The 20,457-nt window shown below is 40.1% G+C and overlaps 1 protein-coding gene across 1 annotated transcript in view; it reads left to right on the top strand.

Annotated features, from left to right (window-relative positions):
- LOC149283569 (dual specificity calcium/calmodulin-dependent 3',5'-cyclic nucleotide phosphodiesterase 1C-like) overlaps positions 1 to 20,457 on the top strand; it is a 342,446-nt gene that overhangs the window by 258,426 nt on the left and 63,563 nt on the right. The window contains exons 8-10 of the mRNA XM_089497386.1: positions 836 to 976; positions 7,395 to 7,495; positions 18,032 to 18,160. Of these exons, the coding sequence (XP_089353512.1) occupies positions 836 to 976; positions 7,395 to 7,495; positions 18,032 to 18,160 (371 nt within the window). The remainder of the gene's footprint in view (positions 1 to 835; positions 977 to 7,394; positions 7,496 to 18,031; positions 18,161 to 20,457) is intronic.

Genomic DNA, 20,457 nt, shown 5'->3' with positions numbered 1-20,457 from the left:
CAAAATGCATTGTTTTCAATGGATTTAGGGACCGCCCATTGTCCTTAAGGGGTTGATCAAGGGCATTTGATTAGCAGCTCATGTCTGCTACTTAGCATCTTAATTCCTATGGAAGCAGTAAGGGTAAGTAAACGTACTTAGTTTTTCACACATGGCTTCTCCATTTTGGCTTTATTATTGTTGAATAAATCATGACACTGTGTAATGTCATGTGTTGTTGGTCATCAGTTTATATTTACCTAATTGTTGGACCTGCTAAGGAACAGATGATTGTTGTTATGTCCGGATATATAAAATCATAGAATTTCAAGAGGGTGTACCTTCTTTTTTACACAACTGTAAATTACTAATATTTTTCTGCGTTAATTTCAGTGTTTCTTTTTTTTAGCTTGTGCACTAATGTGCATTTGGTAAAATATCTTCCCCTAGGATTTAAAAAATATATACATGTATAAATAATGTAACCATAATTCTGTAGTTTATATTTGTTTTTTTATATGCACTTTTATAAAAATCACAAACCATTACAGTTTTTGCCTGTTTATTTTTGCTATTTGAAAACTATTTTGTGTGCCAGATTACCATGCCTTTCAGTGGGTACTTCAGAAAGTGAGACAAAATTAGATTTTATTGTCCAACAGGATATGGTAACATTTTCAATCTCTTATTTAAATGTGGTATTTGTATTGGTTTCATTGTCCCTATTATCATTTTCATCTTGTTTCTGTCACAAGTTTAAATGTTCTCATTGAATTGGCATCCTTATGTTTGGACTGTTTGCTTCCAAAGTTCTAGTAAAGATAGGCCAGTATAATCATATTGCTCTCTGTTTTAGATACCAATCTCTGCCCTTGTATCATTTGTGGAAGCGCTGGAAGTTGGATACACCAAACATAAAAATCCTTATCACAACCTGATTCATGCAGCAGATGTTACACAGACTGTACATTATTTTCTCTTTAAGTCAGGATTAGCGGTAAGTAGATTTCAAATGTACATACATATACGATATAATTTAGAATATTTATATATTCTATTTGAATTCAGATTATTAAGTATGTTATGTATGTGGCTGTCTTTGTTCCCTCTAAATACCGGCACTGGTGTGGGAAACTCTGATCTCTGACAGCCGGGGAAGGTCTGCGCGATGGACGCAGACAACCCCCGCTGCTAGCCACACCTCCTTCCGGGTGCAGCGTAAATTGTCTATGTGAATCGCGTAGACATCTACACGCTGCCCCGGCTGCACACCGGGGACTCAGAAGCATCGGTAAGTGGGGCGGGCGGGGGGGGGGGAGACAGGAGGATCCAGGTCCCCTGCAGCTGCGGGGATCTGGATCTTAGTCGTCTCATAGTCAGACCTATTTTGAGGTCTCGGGAAGGAAGCAACGTTTGGCAGGTGTACCCGGTCTGGGTACAGGACCTCCCGTCACATTGGTGGCAGCAGCGGTATTGCTTCCTAGTCTGAGGGACATTCCAAAGCACCACCGGAATCTATCCCCAGTAAAGAGAATGGGTGTGAGCTATGCAGAGCTGCTGGACCCATCAGGAGCATATCGCAAGGCTCGATGGTATGGGACCAACCCTCCGGTGTAACTGATCCTCGCAGTGATTGCAGAGGTGGACCAGCTCCGGATTACAGTATATGAATGCCGTGCATAGGGGCTGTTCGATCTCGAAAAACAGCCTATTCCAGAGACTGTGGCAGTGTATGGGACTGAGGTCTCCACTGACACCAACCCCGCAGAAGAGCTGGCATCAGAGCAGGAGCACCAGGGAGGGGATGAAGGCTGCATCACTCCCCAGCGGCTAAGTGAGTGCCCAGGAGATGGTGCAGCCGGCCAGTCTCCCCAGCGGCAGCTCACAAGTCTGAAAACAGAGGAGCCTGTCCTCCCTGCCCAGCGGCAGACCCCACTTCAAGGAGCTGGCCCATCAACCCCAGCAACAGCAGGAGCACCAGGGAGGGGATACAGGCGGCATCCCTGCCCAGCGGCTGACTGAGGGCCCAGAAGATAGCATAGTCGGCCCATCTCTTCAGCGATAGCAGGAGCAACAGGGAGGGGATGCAGGCACCATCACTCCCCAGCGGACTGGGGTCTGGGGTCTCCTCCTGTGTTAGTCTCCTGGCGAAGTGGTAGACATGTCATGCCATGGACTCCTGGAGGGGCCTGAGTGCCAGCTTCCTACAGACTATGGGCCCAGGCCTTGGAAGGAGTTCTGTTTTTTGGGAGGTGGGTACAGGGTGGCCCATTAGGACTACTTCTTTCCACTGGTACAAAGTGCCACGTCTCCACAAGTACCAGAAACTCAAAAGACTGTGAAGCTCGGAAACAGATTTGGGGCGCCTGCATTTTGGGAGGGGGTTTGTGTGTGGTGTTTTACTCTCCATCGGGTCAGGACTTACAGGACAAAGAGCTCTATGGCCAGCATTTGCAACTGGATCTGATATCCAGCAGGTTTCAGCTAGAAGTCAGGGAGCCGCCCGTGTTTACCATCTTCCCCACAGACTACAATAGCAACCCCCTACTGGGCTGAGGTGGGCTGAGTGCAAATACTGAACCATGTGCAAAGGAGGACCTGTTTAAATACCTGTTGTGTATGTAAATTACCCCTTGTACTGTTTAACCCCTTCATTCCCCTATAGACGTACCGGGACGTCCAAAAAACGCCCACAAAGAAACCCCTATGGACGTCCCGGTACATCCAGCCCTTCGTGCAGCGTCAGGGACACATCGTTTGACAGCCTGGACTCCCCCCTGGCAGCAGAAGCCTGCATCGCCGGCTTTCTGCTGCCCGATCTCCCGTAACAGCTTCCGGCCGGTGCAGGGGGATCGCGGGGAGGGGAGTGAGAAACCATCTCTGTCACTCCCCCTCCCTTCCTGAAAGAGAAAAGAAGAAAAAAAAAGTTAATTCATTTAAAAAATAATATTAAATAAATCATTAAAATAATAATATATATAATACAAAAAAAAATTATAATGTAAGCTGTGATGTCATTGTGACATCACTGGCATGTTCACTCTAACCATTTCTGTGTAAAAATAATATATAAAAAATAGAAAAAAATGTAAAAAAATGTAAATAAATAATTTTTTTTTTTTTAAATATATAAAAAAAAAAAAAAATTATTAAAAAACCTTATTTCCCATTGCCTTAGCATAACATCTAGCCAGTATAACCCTTCTGCCCCCGTTCACAATCCCCAAACCCGTTAAGCCATAGGCATAAAAATTATACAAAATTGTACACCTTATAGTATGCTCCCTGGTGCTGGGAAAGTCTGGAAAATCTATATAAATTAGGTATTTCTGAAATCAGGACACCTGAATTAATAAACTTGGAGGGGATTTTCCATCACTTTACCTAATTTTGTGAGGATTCAGAGGGAAAATGTAAAAAAAAATTAGTTTATTTTTCTAATCTTCGCTAGTTTTTACTAAATTTCTCATTCTAAATTTTCAGCTAATCATCCAACTATGGTATCAAACGAAAGCTCTAGCTCTCCTTGAAAAAACAATATATAGTTTATATGGGTACACTATTCACAGGAAAAGAGAATCATCGCTAAACCAAAATTGCTCTGGGCTTTGAGGTACCAAAAACCCCTGGGATTGAAGGGGTTAAATACCCCTGTGTTTCCAAATAAACTGTGTCCTGTTTTTACTTCAACATGAGTGCTGTCTGATGCTTGGAGTGGGCTGCTATGATACTTTATTGTCCTTTTCAGGACAATAGTCACACTCTATAGCTAAGCTACCCACAGTGCCAGCGTAGCTCCGGTGCAGCGATGCCCCCCCGTCTCTCTACAACGCTGGTTCTGTCTGGCGCTGAAGGGGTTAATCACTGGTGTCCCGGCAGGAGAAAGCAACGTTTGGCGGGAGTATCCAGTCGGGGTTCAGGGCTTCCTGTCAGTGTTAATACTGTCTCCTTTAAACCACTCTTCCGTAAATCCACTTCTACCTCCCATTTGCCTTTTTTAATTTACTAGCTTCCATCCAATTTAATTTTGTCAATGGTATCCTGAAAATATCTTTAACCTTATTTATCCCTATGAGAGCAAGAAAGATCTAACAGCATTATACATTATTCTGATTCTTTAGAATGATAGCAGGAGAAAAAAACATTGTTGCCCCTGGTATGATGTGTAGATACACACAAAGTCAATGTAGGTGACACTACACATCATATTGCATTGAAAGCACAAAGGTTTAAGAAGAAGTTAGGTGGCATAATTATGCTGTAGAAATACATTTTATTAAGAACACACAACCATTTATGGATCTGTGCATTTGAGAGGGATTTCACAATGGACAGAGCACCTGTGATTGATAGCTATTGGTCCATGAACCACTATGCAGAAATTAATTATATGTGATAGTTTTTAGCATTGGCAGATAGTGTAACCTATTGTGTTACCAAATATTAGATATGTGGTTGGCATTATGGGATCACTGAAAGGGTTAAAGCTCTGACATGGCTCTTCATTGCTACTCTTCATGGAAACCACAAGAAAAAAGCCAACAAAAGGCACACCATAAAGCAAAGTAATGTGCCTTTGTTGCAAGCAGTGCATCTATGTTTAAATTCTACAGGCAAGGTATGTCATGGCTAATGCCCTAAAACGGTCATTATAGCAGTGTTCTGGCAGTAAAATACATGGAATTAGTGCTACAGAGCTACCGCACTGGCGTTTCAAAGCATCAGATTAAAAGTAAATACTTAGTTGCCCACTCACCGAAGATCATTGTACATTGTTGTCAGCTACAGTGTGCAATACTTTGTATTTTAACAGCACAGAAGCCACATATTTTTCCCTTTGCATTTTTACATTTGAATTTCAAGATTTGGTGCAGCAGCCTAATATATATATATATATATATATATATATATATATATATATATATATATATATATATACTGCCCATCAATGTTTAGAATGTATATACCCACATAAAGTGTGCAATTATTCAATTAAGGGGGCAGTAATACCTTTCTAGGCATAACTGCAGAAAACGCCATTCAATCATTGTAGTGGCAGTTGACAGTCTCCTGGGAGGAATCCTGGGTGAGTTACAAAAAAACAATACCGTGATAGGCACAAAAATCCCTTTAATGAGAATGCACAGCCTGTTTAACTGATTCCACAGTAAACAGATGGTGTGTACAATAGCTTTCACATTAACACTCATGTTAACTCTGCCTTACTTTTTAATAAAAATATTTGATATATAGATGGTCTAAGTGAACTTTGCTAATGGTAATTTATTATTTATTAATTGGAAAATGTTCAGCTTCCACAATTGATACATAAATTGTTATTTTATGTATTTATTTTTTATTTTTTTTTAAATAGATGTATAAGGTAATATATTTTTATATCGTTAGATACTTGTTTTTAGGGCCAAACAAATTGAGCTTGTTTGATCCTGTATACTATATAGTTGAATCAAAATAAAAAAATTAAAATATGGATTTTACTGGGCATCCTCAGCTCTTGCTGCTAGAAAAACTAACCGTGTATAGTGCATAATACATAGTAAAGCTGAAAGTGGAAAGTAACTGTTTTTAACAACCCCAGTGCTCCACTGGAAAGACTAATTTACCCCGACCGATTAATATGCTTTATAAACAAAACTGTTTAACCCCTTTAGCACATAAGGTTTGTTTCTTAAGAATGCAGGACATATTTTTACATGTTACCTTCTGCCAGAGAAAGCCATACTGTTTTTATGTTTGACATTTTGTATCACTGAAAATATTTTACTGTAGGGAATGTAAATAGGTACATTTGAAAATATAATCAGTTTTAAGTGTTTTCAGTCTTGTGTGGATATAATGAACTAAATATACAATCAAAACAAAGGCAGTAACAGTATATATTTAGACTTTTTATTAATGAGAGGATCACCAATTAATTAAAATGCCCTTAGTATACAGCCTAAATAATTACTGTACATTAAGTAGGCATCCTCTGCTTTCTTGATGAAATACAGCCTAGAACGCCTCTTAATTAAATGTTTATAGACTCCTGAGAGTGTGTGTAACAATTATTTGTATTCTGTAAAACCACAGGAGACTTCTTTATACATATTCATAAACTAAAAATTAAAAAAGGCAAACATTATTCAATATGTTGCCAATTATATTAAAGCTAGAAGTAAAAAAAAATGTTATGGTAGTCTTATTTGTCTTTATTATATTATTATTTTTTTAGTAGAGCACCTAATAACAACTGTTACCACCAGTATGTAAGGTTATGTTTTGTACAAATGCATTCTGAGGTGAGATGTGATGGAGATAAGATCCGTCTAGAACTAGATGGAGCTAACGATTAGCAATGCAACCTTGATATGCTTACATGTTAATCTTTAGGTTAAATATATATGGTATACGAGAAGAAATATGTATTTTAATATCAAATATGAAGTGGTATGTGCATACCTGGAAGTTTCTCCTGATTCATATACTGTATGAATTAAAAGGGGAGAGAATTGCATTAGATGTGTGGGTAAGGGGCATAACTTTATCAAAACATTGATAGCTATTTATGTAACGAAGTAAAGCATTTATGTAAAAAAACTATCAGTTTACTGTTGCAAAATTGAATATATACAGCTATGTATTTGCTCAGTACTTTGAGATTTAGGGTTGTAGAACACTGTGATACACTCATACTTGTATTAATCTTACTGTAAAGAATCCATTCTTTTGTTGTCTATGAAATATTTATCTTCCAGTCTCAAAGGATGACCTCTTGTTCTTTGTACAGGTCACTGAAGAGCTCTTTATCTTGGCCCTGCACATATTTATACAATGTTATAATATTCCCTCTAAAACATTTTTCTAGCATGTATAGATGCAACTTCTTTAGTCTCAATTAACCCCTTAATGCCAAGACTGTTTCTTTCTCGTAGTACATTTTGGGACAAAGGCTCTTTTAAAAATTTTCAGTGTTGCTGTTTAGCTGTAATTTTCTTCTTTCTCATTTTGTGCACCCACAAACTAAGATCATCAATTTCCATTAATTGTGTGTCCCTCCTTTGCACCTTTTCAAGTATTATAATGTTCTTTTTGAGGACTGGTGCCCAGAATTGCACCAGATGTTCAAGGTCCTAGAAATGAGGGGCTTCAAGGGAGGAAAGGGGATCAGATAGATTTAAATCTTAAAGAGGGACACTTGGGTAGATTGGATTCTGGATGTAAAAGGCATGTTCTTTTCCACTGTAAAGTTTATTGTGAGTAAAAGGACTCAGATTTACATTTCTAAAATTGTATGTTATGTTCTAGAATTATAAGGTAAGGGTTATTGCAGTAGATAAAAAGCATTGAAATTGTATACATATTGTTAGCATGGCGTTCTTGATGTTTTCACCCATCTGCAATTGCTTTTCCAGCATTGGCTGACAGAACTGGAGATATTTGCTATGATATTTGCTGCTGCTGTTCACGACTATGAACACACTGGCACTACAAACAACTTTCACATCCAGACAAGGTACAGTAAGCCAATGTGTATGTCAGTTAATCTGTCATTGACAGGGGAAGACCTGTAGCATTTGGCCAAGGAGGCAAATGCATCCAAGTTGCCCAGTTATATTGATCAGACACCACATTGAATAAGAAGTCTGCAGTTCTGTCTAAAACACAAATACGGAAAGGTTATGGAGCCTTGCTTGCAGATGGGTAATCAGCACAGAAGAGATTTGAGATAGGAGAGGGAGAAAGTCCCTTCTCTTTAGAACAAAATGAAATGCAAAATGTAATGTAAATAGAAAAAAAAATTAAAAACTGTCCCTTTGACATCACTGTTAAGGTTATTGCACTGGTAACAGTTCAGTAAAAAAATTTAATAATTAAAAATATAGATTTTTTTTAAAAAAAGTGACCCTAGATTCCTTAGCCCTTCCACTGCAATTTGGGGTGTAAAAACAGGGTGCGTCTTATACAGTGGTTGTAGATTTTTTTTCACCTCTGTGTTGCTCAGCAGCGTCTCTTGTTCCGTCGAGGAGACACGGGAATCTAGTGGAGTCACGTGAATGTACATCACATCACATGACTCCGCTCTGTTCCTGCTCCCCCGGGCAGGACAAGAGAAGTTCAGTCAGAGTTCGAGCAATGCAGAGGGAAACAAAGTCTGCAGGCAGCACCGGAAGATCGGCAGTTCAGGTAATGGTGGGGGAGGGTGTATGAATCTGCGTGAATGAGGGAATGAATGAATATGTGTGTGTGATAGCATGGATGTGTAAGTAGGGGGGCAGGGCACAGAGAGGCTGAAAGTGATGTGCATGTGTTGGCTGCTTGTGCATAATAGGAGTGTGATTGCTACATTAAATACACATGATTGCTAACAGCAATAACACTCCTATCATGCCCAGGCATACCCAGATTCCAGCACAGTTAACTTCACACTCATCCTGGAACCTGGGCATGATAGAAGTGTAATTTTCATGTGTAAATTCAAGGTCAAATTATGTCAAATTCAGCTTTTACATTTTACCCTTTTGTTTTTGAAATACTAATACTAATGGTATTTCAAAATTAATAGGGTAAAATGTTAAGGCTGAATTTGACCATCTTGAGCATTAAAAAACAATGTATGTGGTATATTACTGTGCAGAAGAACTCCTAAGCAAAATTACTTTTTTTTACATATTATCGCTAATAATTATACATCTTATTGTATGTACTTGTATGATTTTAAAGAGGCTTCTACTTATCCTAAACAAGACTAAGTTGCATGGGTATAAATTTGGAAAAGAGGAATCATGGAATAACAAATATATGGTAATAATCACAGGAAGAAAATCCGGTCACTATGGTATGTAAAGCCTTTAATCTTGTAAAAGGTTAATGGTAGGTTGTAGGTGTGTATACCAGTGTAGAAGTGATGGGGCCTTTACTGAGGTTGGGCCTAATAAACTTGTACCCCCGGATGGAAGTGCTTCTGCTTTCAACAACGTTTACTGCTGTGAAGTATGTTAGAATCACATGTATTTATGGTTATTAAACCATAATAAAATAAAGGCACAAGCTGAGGCATTATTATTATTAAGATTTTCAAACTGTAAAAAGAACATATGAAGAAAGGTAAAAGTTTTAGGCTCATGGAGACATGGGAGGGAGTTGATGATGCAGAATCTCTAGGATTCATTTCCTTTAGGTCATCATGAATATATAACCTGCTATATTTGTAGGGAAAGGTACCTTCCATTTTCAGACACTGACTGCCAAGTAGTCCCACTCTTTCACTTTTGCAAGCACCATGGGCCAGGGAGATTAGATGACCTTCCCTGAAAACCCTCTGAGCTCTGAAATCAATTAAGCTCTGGACTTTGTGCAATGTATTGAATATAAGTTTCATGATAAAATGTCATATCTCATCGCTCTGCTTCAATTCATTGCAAGGTAGCTGTACAGGCGAGGAGTGTGAATGGCCCTGCTAGAGTCCACCTCTAAGTACAAGCACCCAACAAAGATGCATGCATTGGCAGAAATCACAGGGAATATGCAAAAAATCCCCCTGCAGCCCTCCAACTTCACCAAGTAACATGCTACCTTTGCCCCAAAACAGCTTTTGTGCCATTATTGCCCTTAAATAGTTTGTTAGTGATGTTTTTTAGCCCCTTGCCAGCCTCCAACATACACCCTTGCACACATATGTAAACATACTTGCACAAATTTACACATACTAACCAGAGGCGTATCTAGTGAAAATAGCGCCTATGGCAAGCACTGAAATTGCGCCCCTGTCCAAACTTCCACACATTAATTCACACTCTTTACTACCCCCTCTCCCTCCCTTGTCACTTTCTAACCCCTTTCCCTACTACCCTCTTCCTTTCCCCCTTTGTAGTTCTCTCACCTTGAGGTCCAGCAACGGGAGTCTTCTGTCTTCCTGCACTGCTGCGGTGCCCGCTGCTTCACTGCTGAGCGCCGTAATATGACGTCATATTTCGGCGCTCAGCAGTGAAGCGGCGGGCACCAGCGAGCGGCTTTTAAACGCTGTCTTTTTTTTTTGATGCGGGGGAGAACGAGGGGCGCCGAGCCGTTGCTAGGTGTCCCTCTCTCTCTCCTCCGCAAAAAAAAAAAGAAAAAAAGACAGTGTTTAAAAGCCACTCTCTGGTGCCCGCTGCTTCACTGCTTCACGCCGAAATATAACATCATATTACGGTGCTCAGCATGAAATGGCGGCACCAGGACGGAGGTAGAGGCAGTGGCGACTCTAGAAACAATATATAGGGGGGGCACACAAGATACCACAGTCAAACTGGGGGGACATTCATAATTTCCAAAAGTAATGTGCTATGGAATTATACTTTTGTTATTGGGCTAAAATAATACTTGATCATTCAACATGGGAAGCCTGAAGCCACAATTGAGTGCAACTAATCTTTGAAATAAATATTATAACACAATAAATGACTTTTCCACTAAATGATTTCAGGGCCTTGAACGGCTTGTCCCCTGAAGTCACTACAACTTCAGGAGGGAATTTTATCTCTGGATAAATATAAATTAAATAATTCCTACTGTAAGTTAAGTGCCAGGAAACAGATGACCAAACACACACACCAGGACAGGCTCTGCCACACCGACAACCAAACACACACACCAGGAGAGGCTCTGCCACACAGACACCCACACACATCAGGACAGACTCTGCCACACTCACATCCAAACACACACACCAGGACAGGCTCTGCCACACTGACAACCGAACACACACACCAGGACAGGCTCTGCCACACCAACACCCAAACACACACCAGGACAGGCTCTGCCACACCAACACCTATACACACACACCCGAGGACAGGCTCTGCTACACTGATAACCAAAAACACACAAAAAGCAGGACACAATCTACGTCACAGACGTCTACATCAGGATGGATTTTTCACACTGCATTGTCGTTTATACCCCCCTTAGTGTTTTTGCCCCTTTTGTATTGATGCCCCTGCTGCCCATATATATTATTAGCCCCAGTTGCCGATAGCAGGTATAGATCAACACATTAACACACAAACCAAGCTTTGCATGTATAGATCAACTGAAATTCACTTGTGATCTCAGCACTGAAGGTATATATCAAATAAACAGAATCAGACATACAAATCTTGTATTTGCAGGTATACAATAGTATATGAAACGTAGCACTGCAGGTATAGATCAAAAAAATACATAGAAACAGCATTGCAGGTATTAATCAACTGAATAAGACATACAAACACTGTATTTGCAGGTATACATAAATAATGTATGGAAATATATAGATCTGGATCTACAGAATAACGCAAAAACCCAGCTTTGCAGGTATAGCTCAATTGGAATTCACATAAAAACACGTCATTAAAAGGTATATTTAAAACCCCCTAAATTACAGGCATAGATCACAGGTTGCACACCCCAAAGCCAGCCCTGGCTACCACACTGCCCACACAGCAATCACACTCCTATCATACCCAGGTAACCAGTAAATGCTGGTACCTAGGCATGATGGGACTGTGCTTGCTGTGATTGCTGTTAGCAATCACACTCCTATCATGCCAGGTCAGCCAGTACATGCTGGTACAGGGTGGCTGTAAGTGATGTGTAGACCCCATACTGCTGGCAGCATCAATACACAAGGGGGGCAGCTATCTAGGTTTCAGCATTTACTGGCTGACTTGGCATGATAGGAGTGTGATTGCTAACAGCAGTCAAAGTCCCATCATGTCTAGGTTCCAGCACTTACACATCCAACCAGTAAATGCTGGAACCTAGGCATGATGGGACTGTGAAGGTTCCAGCACTTGCACATCCATGCTATCACACACACACTCATTCATTCATATACTCATTCATTCACAGATTAATTCCCTCAATCACGCATACTCATTCAAACACCCTCCCCACCCTCTTACCTGCACTGCAGCTCCTTGATGCCGCTCACAGACTTCAGCAGAGGGCGCAGCCTCCCTCTGCGTTCTCTGGTACTGCACAGAGGAAGCAGGACTGGAGCAGAGTCATGTGATGTCACGTGAACTCTGCTAGGTTCCGCTTCCTCTATGCAGTACAGAAGACCCTCCCACAGGTAAGTAGCAGGGCTCGAGGTGCGGCCCGCGTAAGATCGGTTGCCCTGGCTGCCGATCTTACGTGGGCCGCACCCTATCTCGACTATTGCGACTTTATTCCAAATTCAGCAGGGGGGCAACAGGGGGGGCAAGGATTAACCTAGGGGGGCAATTGCCCCCCCTGTAGCGACGCCACTGAGTAGAGGGCTCGTGGAGGAGAATGAGGGGCGCCCAGCCGTTGCCCTCTCTCTCCTCCACATCACAAAAAAAAACAAAAAACGAGCCACAGCTGCCATACCCTAGATACGCCTCTGATGCTAACACACTTACTCATACTCATTAACACACACGTACACACTCAAGCTGCATCTCACACGACTCATGCTAACACACTCCTCACACCATTTACATATATATATGCTCACACACATTTATGTGTAAACATTCATCCTCACACACACTTATATATAGACATCCATGCTCACACACACTTGTACATAGATATCCATGCTCACACACATTAAACAGACAGTCATACTCACACAGACTTATACGTAGAAACGATGCTCATACACACTAAAACATAAACATACAGAGGACTTAATGCTTTGAGATGTTACTTAATTTTAAGCAAGATCTTTTGGTTTATAACTACATTACACGTTTGTAAAAGCTGAGTATTAAAAGTTAAAAGTATTAACCCAGAATATTTGTGGGTTGTATGCCTCTCTAAAAAGGTGGGTTTTTATAAAGCTTTTGAAATCAGCATACAAAAGTCTGCCAGAATGAGGTAGAGAATTCCAGAGAAGCGGTACAGCATGTCTGAAATCATGATTATGTAAGTAGGAAGAGGTAGTAATGGTAGAAGAGAGACTCAAGCCATGAGAGGAATGAACAGGGTGGTTAGGGGTGTGTTTTTACATGATGGTAGGGATGTAGGGGAGTGCATAGTTGTTAGGGGCTATCAGGAGTTGAGTTTGATTCTGGAGGGTAAGGGGAGACAATGGAGCGATTGGCATAGTGAGGCAGCAAATGGAGATGATAGATTAAGATAGATTGTAGTGGTGAAAGGCAGGAGAGGGGGAGACCAGTTAGTAGGGAGTTACAATAATTCACAAAGAAGTAGATTTGTGTTTTGGTTGTTTCTTGCGTGACAAAAAGGTTAGGGGAGGAAATGTAGATTAGAGTGGTACTGAAAGCCAGAGGGAGATATCAGTTGTCCAAGGGAAGAAGTCTAGATGGAGAAGAGCAAAAAAGGAGACACAAAGTGCGCTCAGAGGCGTATGCTTTAAGCCAGGAGAGAGCTATGTCATGGATGCCATGGGCATGAAGGGTTTGTAGAAAGAGGTGGTCATCAATGGTGTCAAAGGCTGCAGAGAGATCCAAGAGTATAAGCAGTGAGAAATTACCTTGTGTTTTAGCTTGTTTAGATTGTTGGTAATTCTAATGAAATCAGATGTAATCAGATATTTATACCAGGTGAAAGCAAGGGGGTAAAGCAGGAGATAAAGGTTCAAGTGTGGGTCAGATGCAATGGCATAATAATACCAGGTGAAAACAAGGGGTTAAAGCAGCAGATGAAGGTTCAGGGGTGGATCAGAATCAATGAGATAATCATACCGTTAAGTGATGGAGACATGTTGAAGATTAATACAGATAGTCAAGTAGTTTGAGGAGATCATGAAAACCTGGGATGGATATCTAGATAACCCAGAGTAATTGTCCACTTATGATGAGTCTACTTGGGATGGGGACACTGTAGCTACATTTCAGCACACACACAAACCGAAACATACAAAAATAGAAGCTCACGCTAACACGCACACTCACTAACACCATACATTAATACAAAAACTCACTCTAACATCATATACACTAACATTACACTATACGTACACATAACACTCTTTAACATCATACTGTAAGACGCACGCTCTAACACCATACTCTAACATAAACTTACTCTAAGGACATATGCTAACTTGCCCTATCCATCCTTATCACCATTTTTTTACATTGTGTCTACTGGACTAATAACCCCATTTACTATATATACACAAATAACTGGTGAACTGTATGGCGATAGTGCCACACACTTATCTGATCTGCTGCTCCATATATGTGTAGACATGATCTGCACCAAACTTCCATATCACGTCACCTTCTACCATATAATGAACACCAACCTCCATATTATCTTTCTTCATCAGATGCTATTAATCTCTGTGTTGTCCCAAGCAGCCCCCGTCATGTCCCCACCAGCCCCTGTCATGTTCCCACCAGCCCTTGCCATGTCCCTATCAACCACGGTTTTGTGTCTATCGGTACCCAGAATCTGTCCCCACCAAATGTCCTACCTTCTTTTGTTAGAGGGGCTCTGTTCTAATGTAGAAGCTGAAGCAATTTAATACAGTCATTTGGGACCTGCCACAGTCTCGCAGATTTGCTGTTCTGCAACGTGGGCTGTTGAAGAAAGATCTTATGATCTCCCTCTCCTGGTCACTCAAGAGGGGGGGTCCTTGTTACATGAGCACCTTGGTGCAGTGCACCCACTGCACCTGCCTTGGTGCACCCCTGTTGGTGTATAAGCATTTAAGGTATAGGATGTGCCTTCTTACGTATCAATCAGCACCCATTTTTAATAGATCAAATGTGAACATTGATTTTAAAAGCTTTCTTTAATATTGGCCTCTGTTTCTATAATTTCTAGGTAGATCTGTAAAACACCTTCCTATTGACTGACTTGTATTTTCATTATAAACTTCCATGCTGATGATTTAGCACTAATAAGTACCTTTTTAAATTTAAAATACTTAAAATTATAAATAGCTCCAACAGTTGTGCACACTTTCAAGAGCTGAAATGAACATGTTCTTATTTTCCCTTCAAAATAATCATACAGGAGCAAAATTGTTTTAACTATTTGAGTTTTGTGGGTATAAATATCATTCATTGAAATGCATTCTTCTGTGTTGTATTGAAATAGTCCAAATAGTTATCCTCACAGTGAGGGCATCTAAGAAGGCATGCATACAAAAAAAGGGTGAGCATTTAAGTAAATCCCCACACAGAGCCAAAAAATATAGGACATTTGTGCCGTTACCGAGGATGAATCTCGGTAACTGATGCAATATTGATGATTGGCTTGAGTAACTGAGACTACTAACATAGCCACCTGCACAATGGACTCACTGCATGCCACTCACCGGCAGCTCCAATGGCAGCTCCAATGCACCAATACGTTTTAAGCAGGGAATGAATCCTTTTTTATACAAGATGCTACCAATGTATCACTGACCTTGCCGGAGATCTTGCATTTGGTTAAGATGAAGAGTGCCAAAAACCTCACTTTACTTGTATAATGTAGGAGGCAGCTGTGTTCTTAGCATAAGGATCTTTATGAATATCCCTATTTTATCTCTCTGCAGTTGCCTATTGATGATTGGTTAATAGAATAGAGATAATTTCAGGAGTAAAATTGATTAACCTTTTAACCCTCACCTCCATTTTAGTAGTTTTGCTATAATTAGGTGGCAACCTTATGAAAAGCTTATAAAAGAGGGAAAACATTCCCATTATTTCCCCATATATGCTAAACCCAACAATAAAAGTATTGACAACTAAGTAAAGCCCCCATTTCTCTTAAGCATACATATAGATTGTATACAAAAAAATTGTCATACAATATATTTCCCCTAATCAGCACCTTTTTATTTATCTGGTGCATCCGCTTTTGAGGGGAGGGTTACAGCTCTGATAACCCTCATGTTAGTTGAAGTACTCAAGGGCTCCAGTGCCGCCTTCTTTTAATATTAATTAAATATCACTATTTGATTTTAAAAATAAGTATCACCGATATTCATGAATCGACCAATCAGGAGCAATCTCTCTGTCCCTGCCTACATTTGGGAAGTATGGAGAGTGCCTGAATAGAAGGTACTCGAGTAGAGCTTATAAGAGTTTTCAGATATTTTTGCTCTAAATATCTTATCTTAAATATCTTAAATTAGCCAACTTTCGGTGTAATATGACTCTTGAACAGTACAGGTGTCTGAAATTTCAGTTACCCATGCCAGGCAAGGACTTGACCCTCAAAATGGCATAAAAAAGAGAGCAAACTAGCAACATTCAACAAAATGATGCAAACTACCAACCTTATAATTTCTGCTGAATTTTGACTTTTTAAGCCCTATACTCTGTTACGTAAACAAAATGAATACTATGCTGTGAGTGTCATTTTGTGTTCACGTATGTATCCTTTTTTTGGAGCCAAAAATAATATGGCACTGGCATAGCTAAACAAAATGTGAACACAATAGTAGCTACCTTACAATATAGTCATTTTGACATTCATTTAATGCATTTTGGTGGGACAATGCAAAATGAATGGTTAAAAAGGACACTACTACATGCTACTCGACTACTGTACACACCTCTCAGGAATATAAATAATGGTTGCATGAAATAATTTTAATAGAGGAACATCTGCAATTATATAATTTTTTTGGTCTGTTACATAGATTTATGTTGTATAGTGTGCATTTAATACTGATGTATTATAACAAAAGTTATGGCAATTTAATGAGCATTTTTAATAAAAAATAAAAGTGCAGCTAGAATTTCGCCTTTCTCTTGATGTAGTAGCTTTCCAGATGGTCTCCAATAATATATTACCGGTACTAACGCATGCTTTAATGTCACTGAGCAAATTTCAGTCTCAGATTAATCCAACCATTCAGAGAAGTAATGCTTATTGTCAGACTGAACTGGAAGTAAAACAAAGACTAAATTAATATTGTATAACTGAAGCTTCCCTAAATTTGTTAAGAATTACCATGAGAATAACAGGTTAACATTATTATGGGAATATTGGATGAAGCACACACTATAGCCTTTAAAATATGTTTGGCTAAACTATATATATTCAGTTTAGTATGAAAGAAGCAATCTGTGAAATATGTCTGCTTAGTTTATCACAATATTACATTGAAGTTGCTTAGAATGTTCCATAAACTTAGTTTACTCCTTCCTGCACAGTAAACGACAAATAATAACATTGCTATTAATGTATAATTGTGGCCAAAAACCACTAGTATTCAATTTTCAGTATCCATGTATGTTAATTTGTATGTTGCTATTAATTTATGGAATTACTACACAGTATTGTGGTTGAAAATAAAACAGATTACCAAATATGAATGCATATTAAAGTAGTCTTGCAGTACAAAACAAACAAACAAAACACCTGACACAGAATTTTTGGCAATGCTGGAAAACCTTTCTTCCTCCATGATCAAAAATTATTCTTAAGCTTAAAATGTGTGTTTAATTGAGGTGTGTCATAGGCTTCCTAGTTTACATTTGAAATATAAGCATTATATCAAAAAATATTTTATGCATTAGGTACACTAGACACACTAGACACATGCTTAGAGCCTCTTAAGTTCCGGGGCTGCTATGCCACTGGGTATGCTATTATATCGTGGTGCAATTATACTGTAAATTTTACTGACATCAGCAATTTTCTAAAAAATAATGGTCATCTCAGGCTAGACTACCCCTTCTTTTTATCCAGTTATACTATCCTGAAACAAAGACTATTTATAACATACTGTATGTACACCGAACCAGTTTGTAGTTAGCTGTAACCCACAGTCATTGGTTATGGTGCACTAGATAACAATAATGCTATATTGCACAATGATTGTTCATCACGTTTAGTGGGCTCTTTTGGGTGATTATAATGTCCTTGAACTGCTTTTCTGCCAGGATGTACCTAAAAGGAACTGTGTTGACAATATAATGTAATCCTGTTGAAAGTTTCCACTAGCTTTAGGACATAAATTAAAAAGTACATGATTAGCCTTGATTCTTCATAAATACTTCACAATACACATTAGTCTACTTACTTAATGCTAACCACTCACATGCTGCATACACAACAATCTCAAGAAAAACATTTCGGTTTGTTCTTTCAGGTCAGATTCTGCAATTCTCTACAATGACCGATCTGTACTTGAAAATCATCATGTGAGTGCAGCTTATCGTCTTCTTCAGGATGATGAGGAAATGAACATACTTTACAACCTGTCAAAAGATGACTGGAGGTGAGAAGCAGAGTTCATGTAAAGAAAAAATTAATGTCCAGGGGGATTATATACAATTCCCTGAAATTAAGCAAATCCTACAAGATACATTTACTGAAACGGTGACGTTTAATTTGGTAATTTATTATCTGCTTTTACCAATTCATTGAATTTATTTTTAAATCTCTGCTTAAGACACACTTCACTTTCATCATGTGTCCAACTTTAATTGAATATTTGTAACATTTCCATTCCTTAGAGTATTTTCATGCATACACAATAGCTTGCCAAGTCAGATCAGCCTCATTAAATCATGAATGAGATTTCCTAAACATTCTAAAAGGAGGACTACTTAGTGGGGCAGAACAAAAACATAGTTGACTATAAGGATGTGACAGAGCATTATGGAGAATGATTATCTCATTTAGCATGAGGATGACATTATGGGGTCATACCCTGAATAGCTTAACATATCTTTGTGCAAGTCAACAAGGAGCACAGATTGGTTTCCCAACTGGAGCACTCTGTGGTGATGCTGAGATCAGTTCACCTTCAGTAGATCAGGATACATTGGAGTGGCAAACCTCGCAAATGCCAGGTGCAACAGTGCTGATGGCATCTCAAACATACCTTATTGACATTGGTGGCCACTGACTGGATACACATGGCTGCATGCTAAAAAAATATAAAAGGATGTTAGCTGGTACCTGTTAGCTGGAGTAGGAGGAGGAGCCCGTTATGCAGGGGTGATGAGGAATTCCAAGGCCACACAGACAGGCAATCCGTGTCTGAAGACAGGCAGCGAGCAACAGGTAGGGCAAAATGGCAGTCCGGGTCAGTGGGTAGGCGGTGATCAACAGGCAGGGTCAAAAGGGCAATCCGGGTCAATAGGCAGGCAGCAGGCAAAAGGCAAGGTCATGAGGCAATCCGGGTCAGTAGGCAGGCAACGAGCAAAAGGCAAGGTCAAGAGGCAATCCGGGTCAGTAGGCAGGCAGAAGGCAACGTCAAGAGACAATCTGGGTCATTAAGCAGCAAAAACCTGGTTCAGCAAAGGGACAGAAGCACAGAGCTGGAGACACACCGTAGCACACAGGGTGCCTCAGAATATCTGAGCACCGACATGAAGGAGCTCAGGGGTTTTAAAGGGATCTCAGGCGTGATGTCATGTGTGAGGAGGGCGGCGCTGGAGCAGTACATGGGAGCGCCGCCCCCTCTGCCGTCATCCCTGCGATCCTGCTATCACCGTCTCCAGAAGACCCAGGCGACGGAGACAACGAGGGACGCCCCCTTGTGCACCCACACCTCCTCCCTTGTGGGAGTGAAGGACAGACGGGCTGCGGCCGCAAGGTAAACGCCTGACAGGATAGCATGTGACCACATGTATCGGGCAGGCAACTGTAGGTAAGTCATTTAACAATCTCTAGCCTTAAAGTTCCAGTTAAAGGCTGATCCCTAGTCTGACCCTGGAAATGGGAAGGGAAGAGGGCACATGGGAATATTGTAGGATGTTGATTTAGGCTGGATAGAGTGTGGAGAAAAGGTTTATCAGTTGCAGAAAGAGAGAGAACACTGTTTCATATTTTAGAGCTTGAAGCTTTCCATCTATCAAAAGAAAGAAAACTGAGAAGGTATGGAGATGTGGATTCTCTGTCCTGCTCTTAAAAAAAATCTCGAAAATCGAGAGAAAACTAGGTGTAATAAAACCTAATAAATGATTTGAACAGTGAGTAAAGCCTACCCTATGATGTGAGTTAAAACTAAACCTTTATTATATTAGCATAAAATATCTGAACAATTCCAAACCATAACCTAAAGAAAAAGTTAATGGATTTACCAGAGGGGTCATCACATGGACTTTATAAATCAAAGGAGAGAATAACTGTGCTGGTGATGTCTAAGGTTCGCTAATTCATGGGGAGACAGCTAAGTCATATCTGTTCCCAGTATCCCCGCAGCTTCTACACTGCCATTCCCTTAAACGCTATCACATCCACCTGGCAAAAACTCTGCTAGCTGCTATCTACATAAATGTCCAATCATTCTCCGGTTAACTGTATTAATGCGGCATGGTCAGGAGGCAAGATGGACAACTGAACCCCTTTAAAAGGTCTGTGCTTAAGTCATACACACCATCCGCTGGCAGCGCCCACATTTCCGTGGGGCTGTGCCTAGACACTCTGTTCTTCCCTTAGGTAAACCTGGGATACACTGTTGCACTCACCCTGTAGGTTAACTTTTGATCTATGATAAAGATGCATAGCCCACTGTCTTCAAAATTTACCATTACTCACATAACTTCAATAAATAAATTCATACAT

The sequence above is a fragment of the Sceloporus occidentalis genome, unplaced genomic scaffold (assembly GCF_023333645.1).
Source record: "Sceloporus occidentalis isolate IW3139 unplaced genomic scaffold, rSceOcc1.0.p SCAF_102, whole genome shotgun sequence".
Lineage (NCBI taxonomy): Eukaryota > Metazoa > Chordata > Lepidosauria > Squamata > Phrynosomatidae > Sceloporus > Sceloporus occidentalis.
This window is presented reverse-complemented; position numbering and strand designations above follow the sequence as displayed.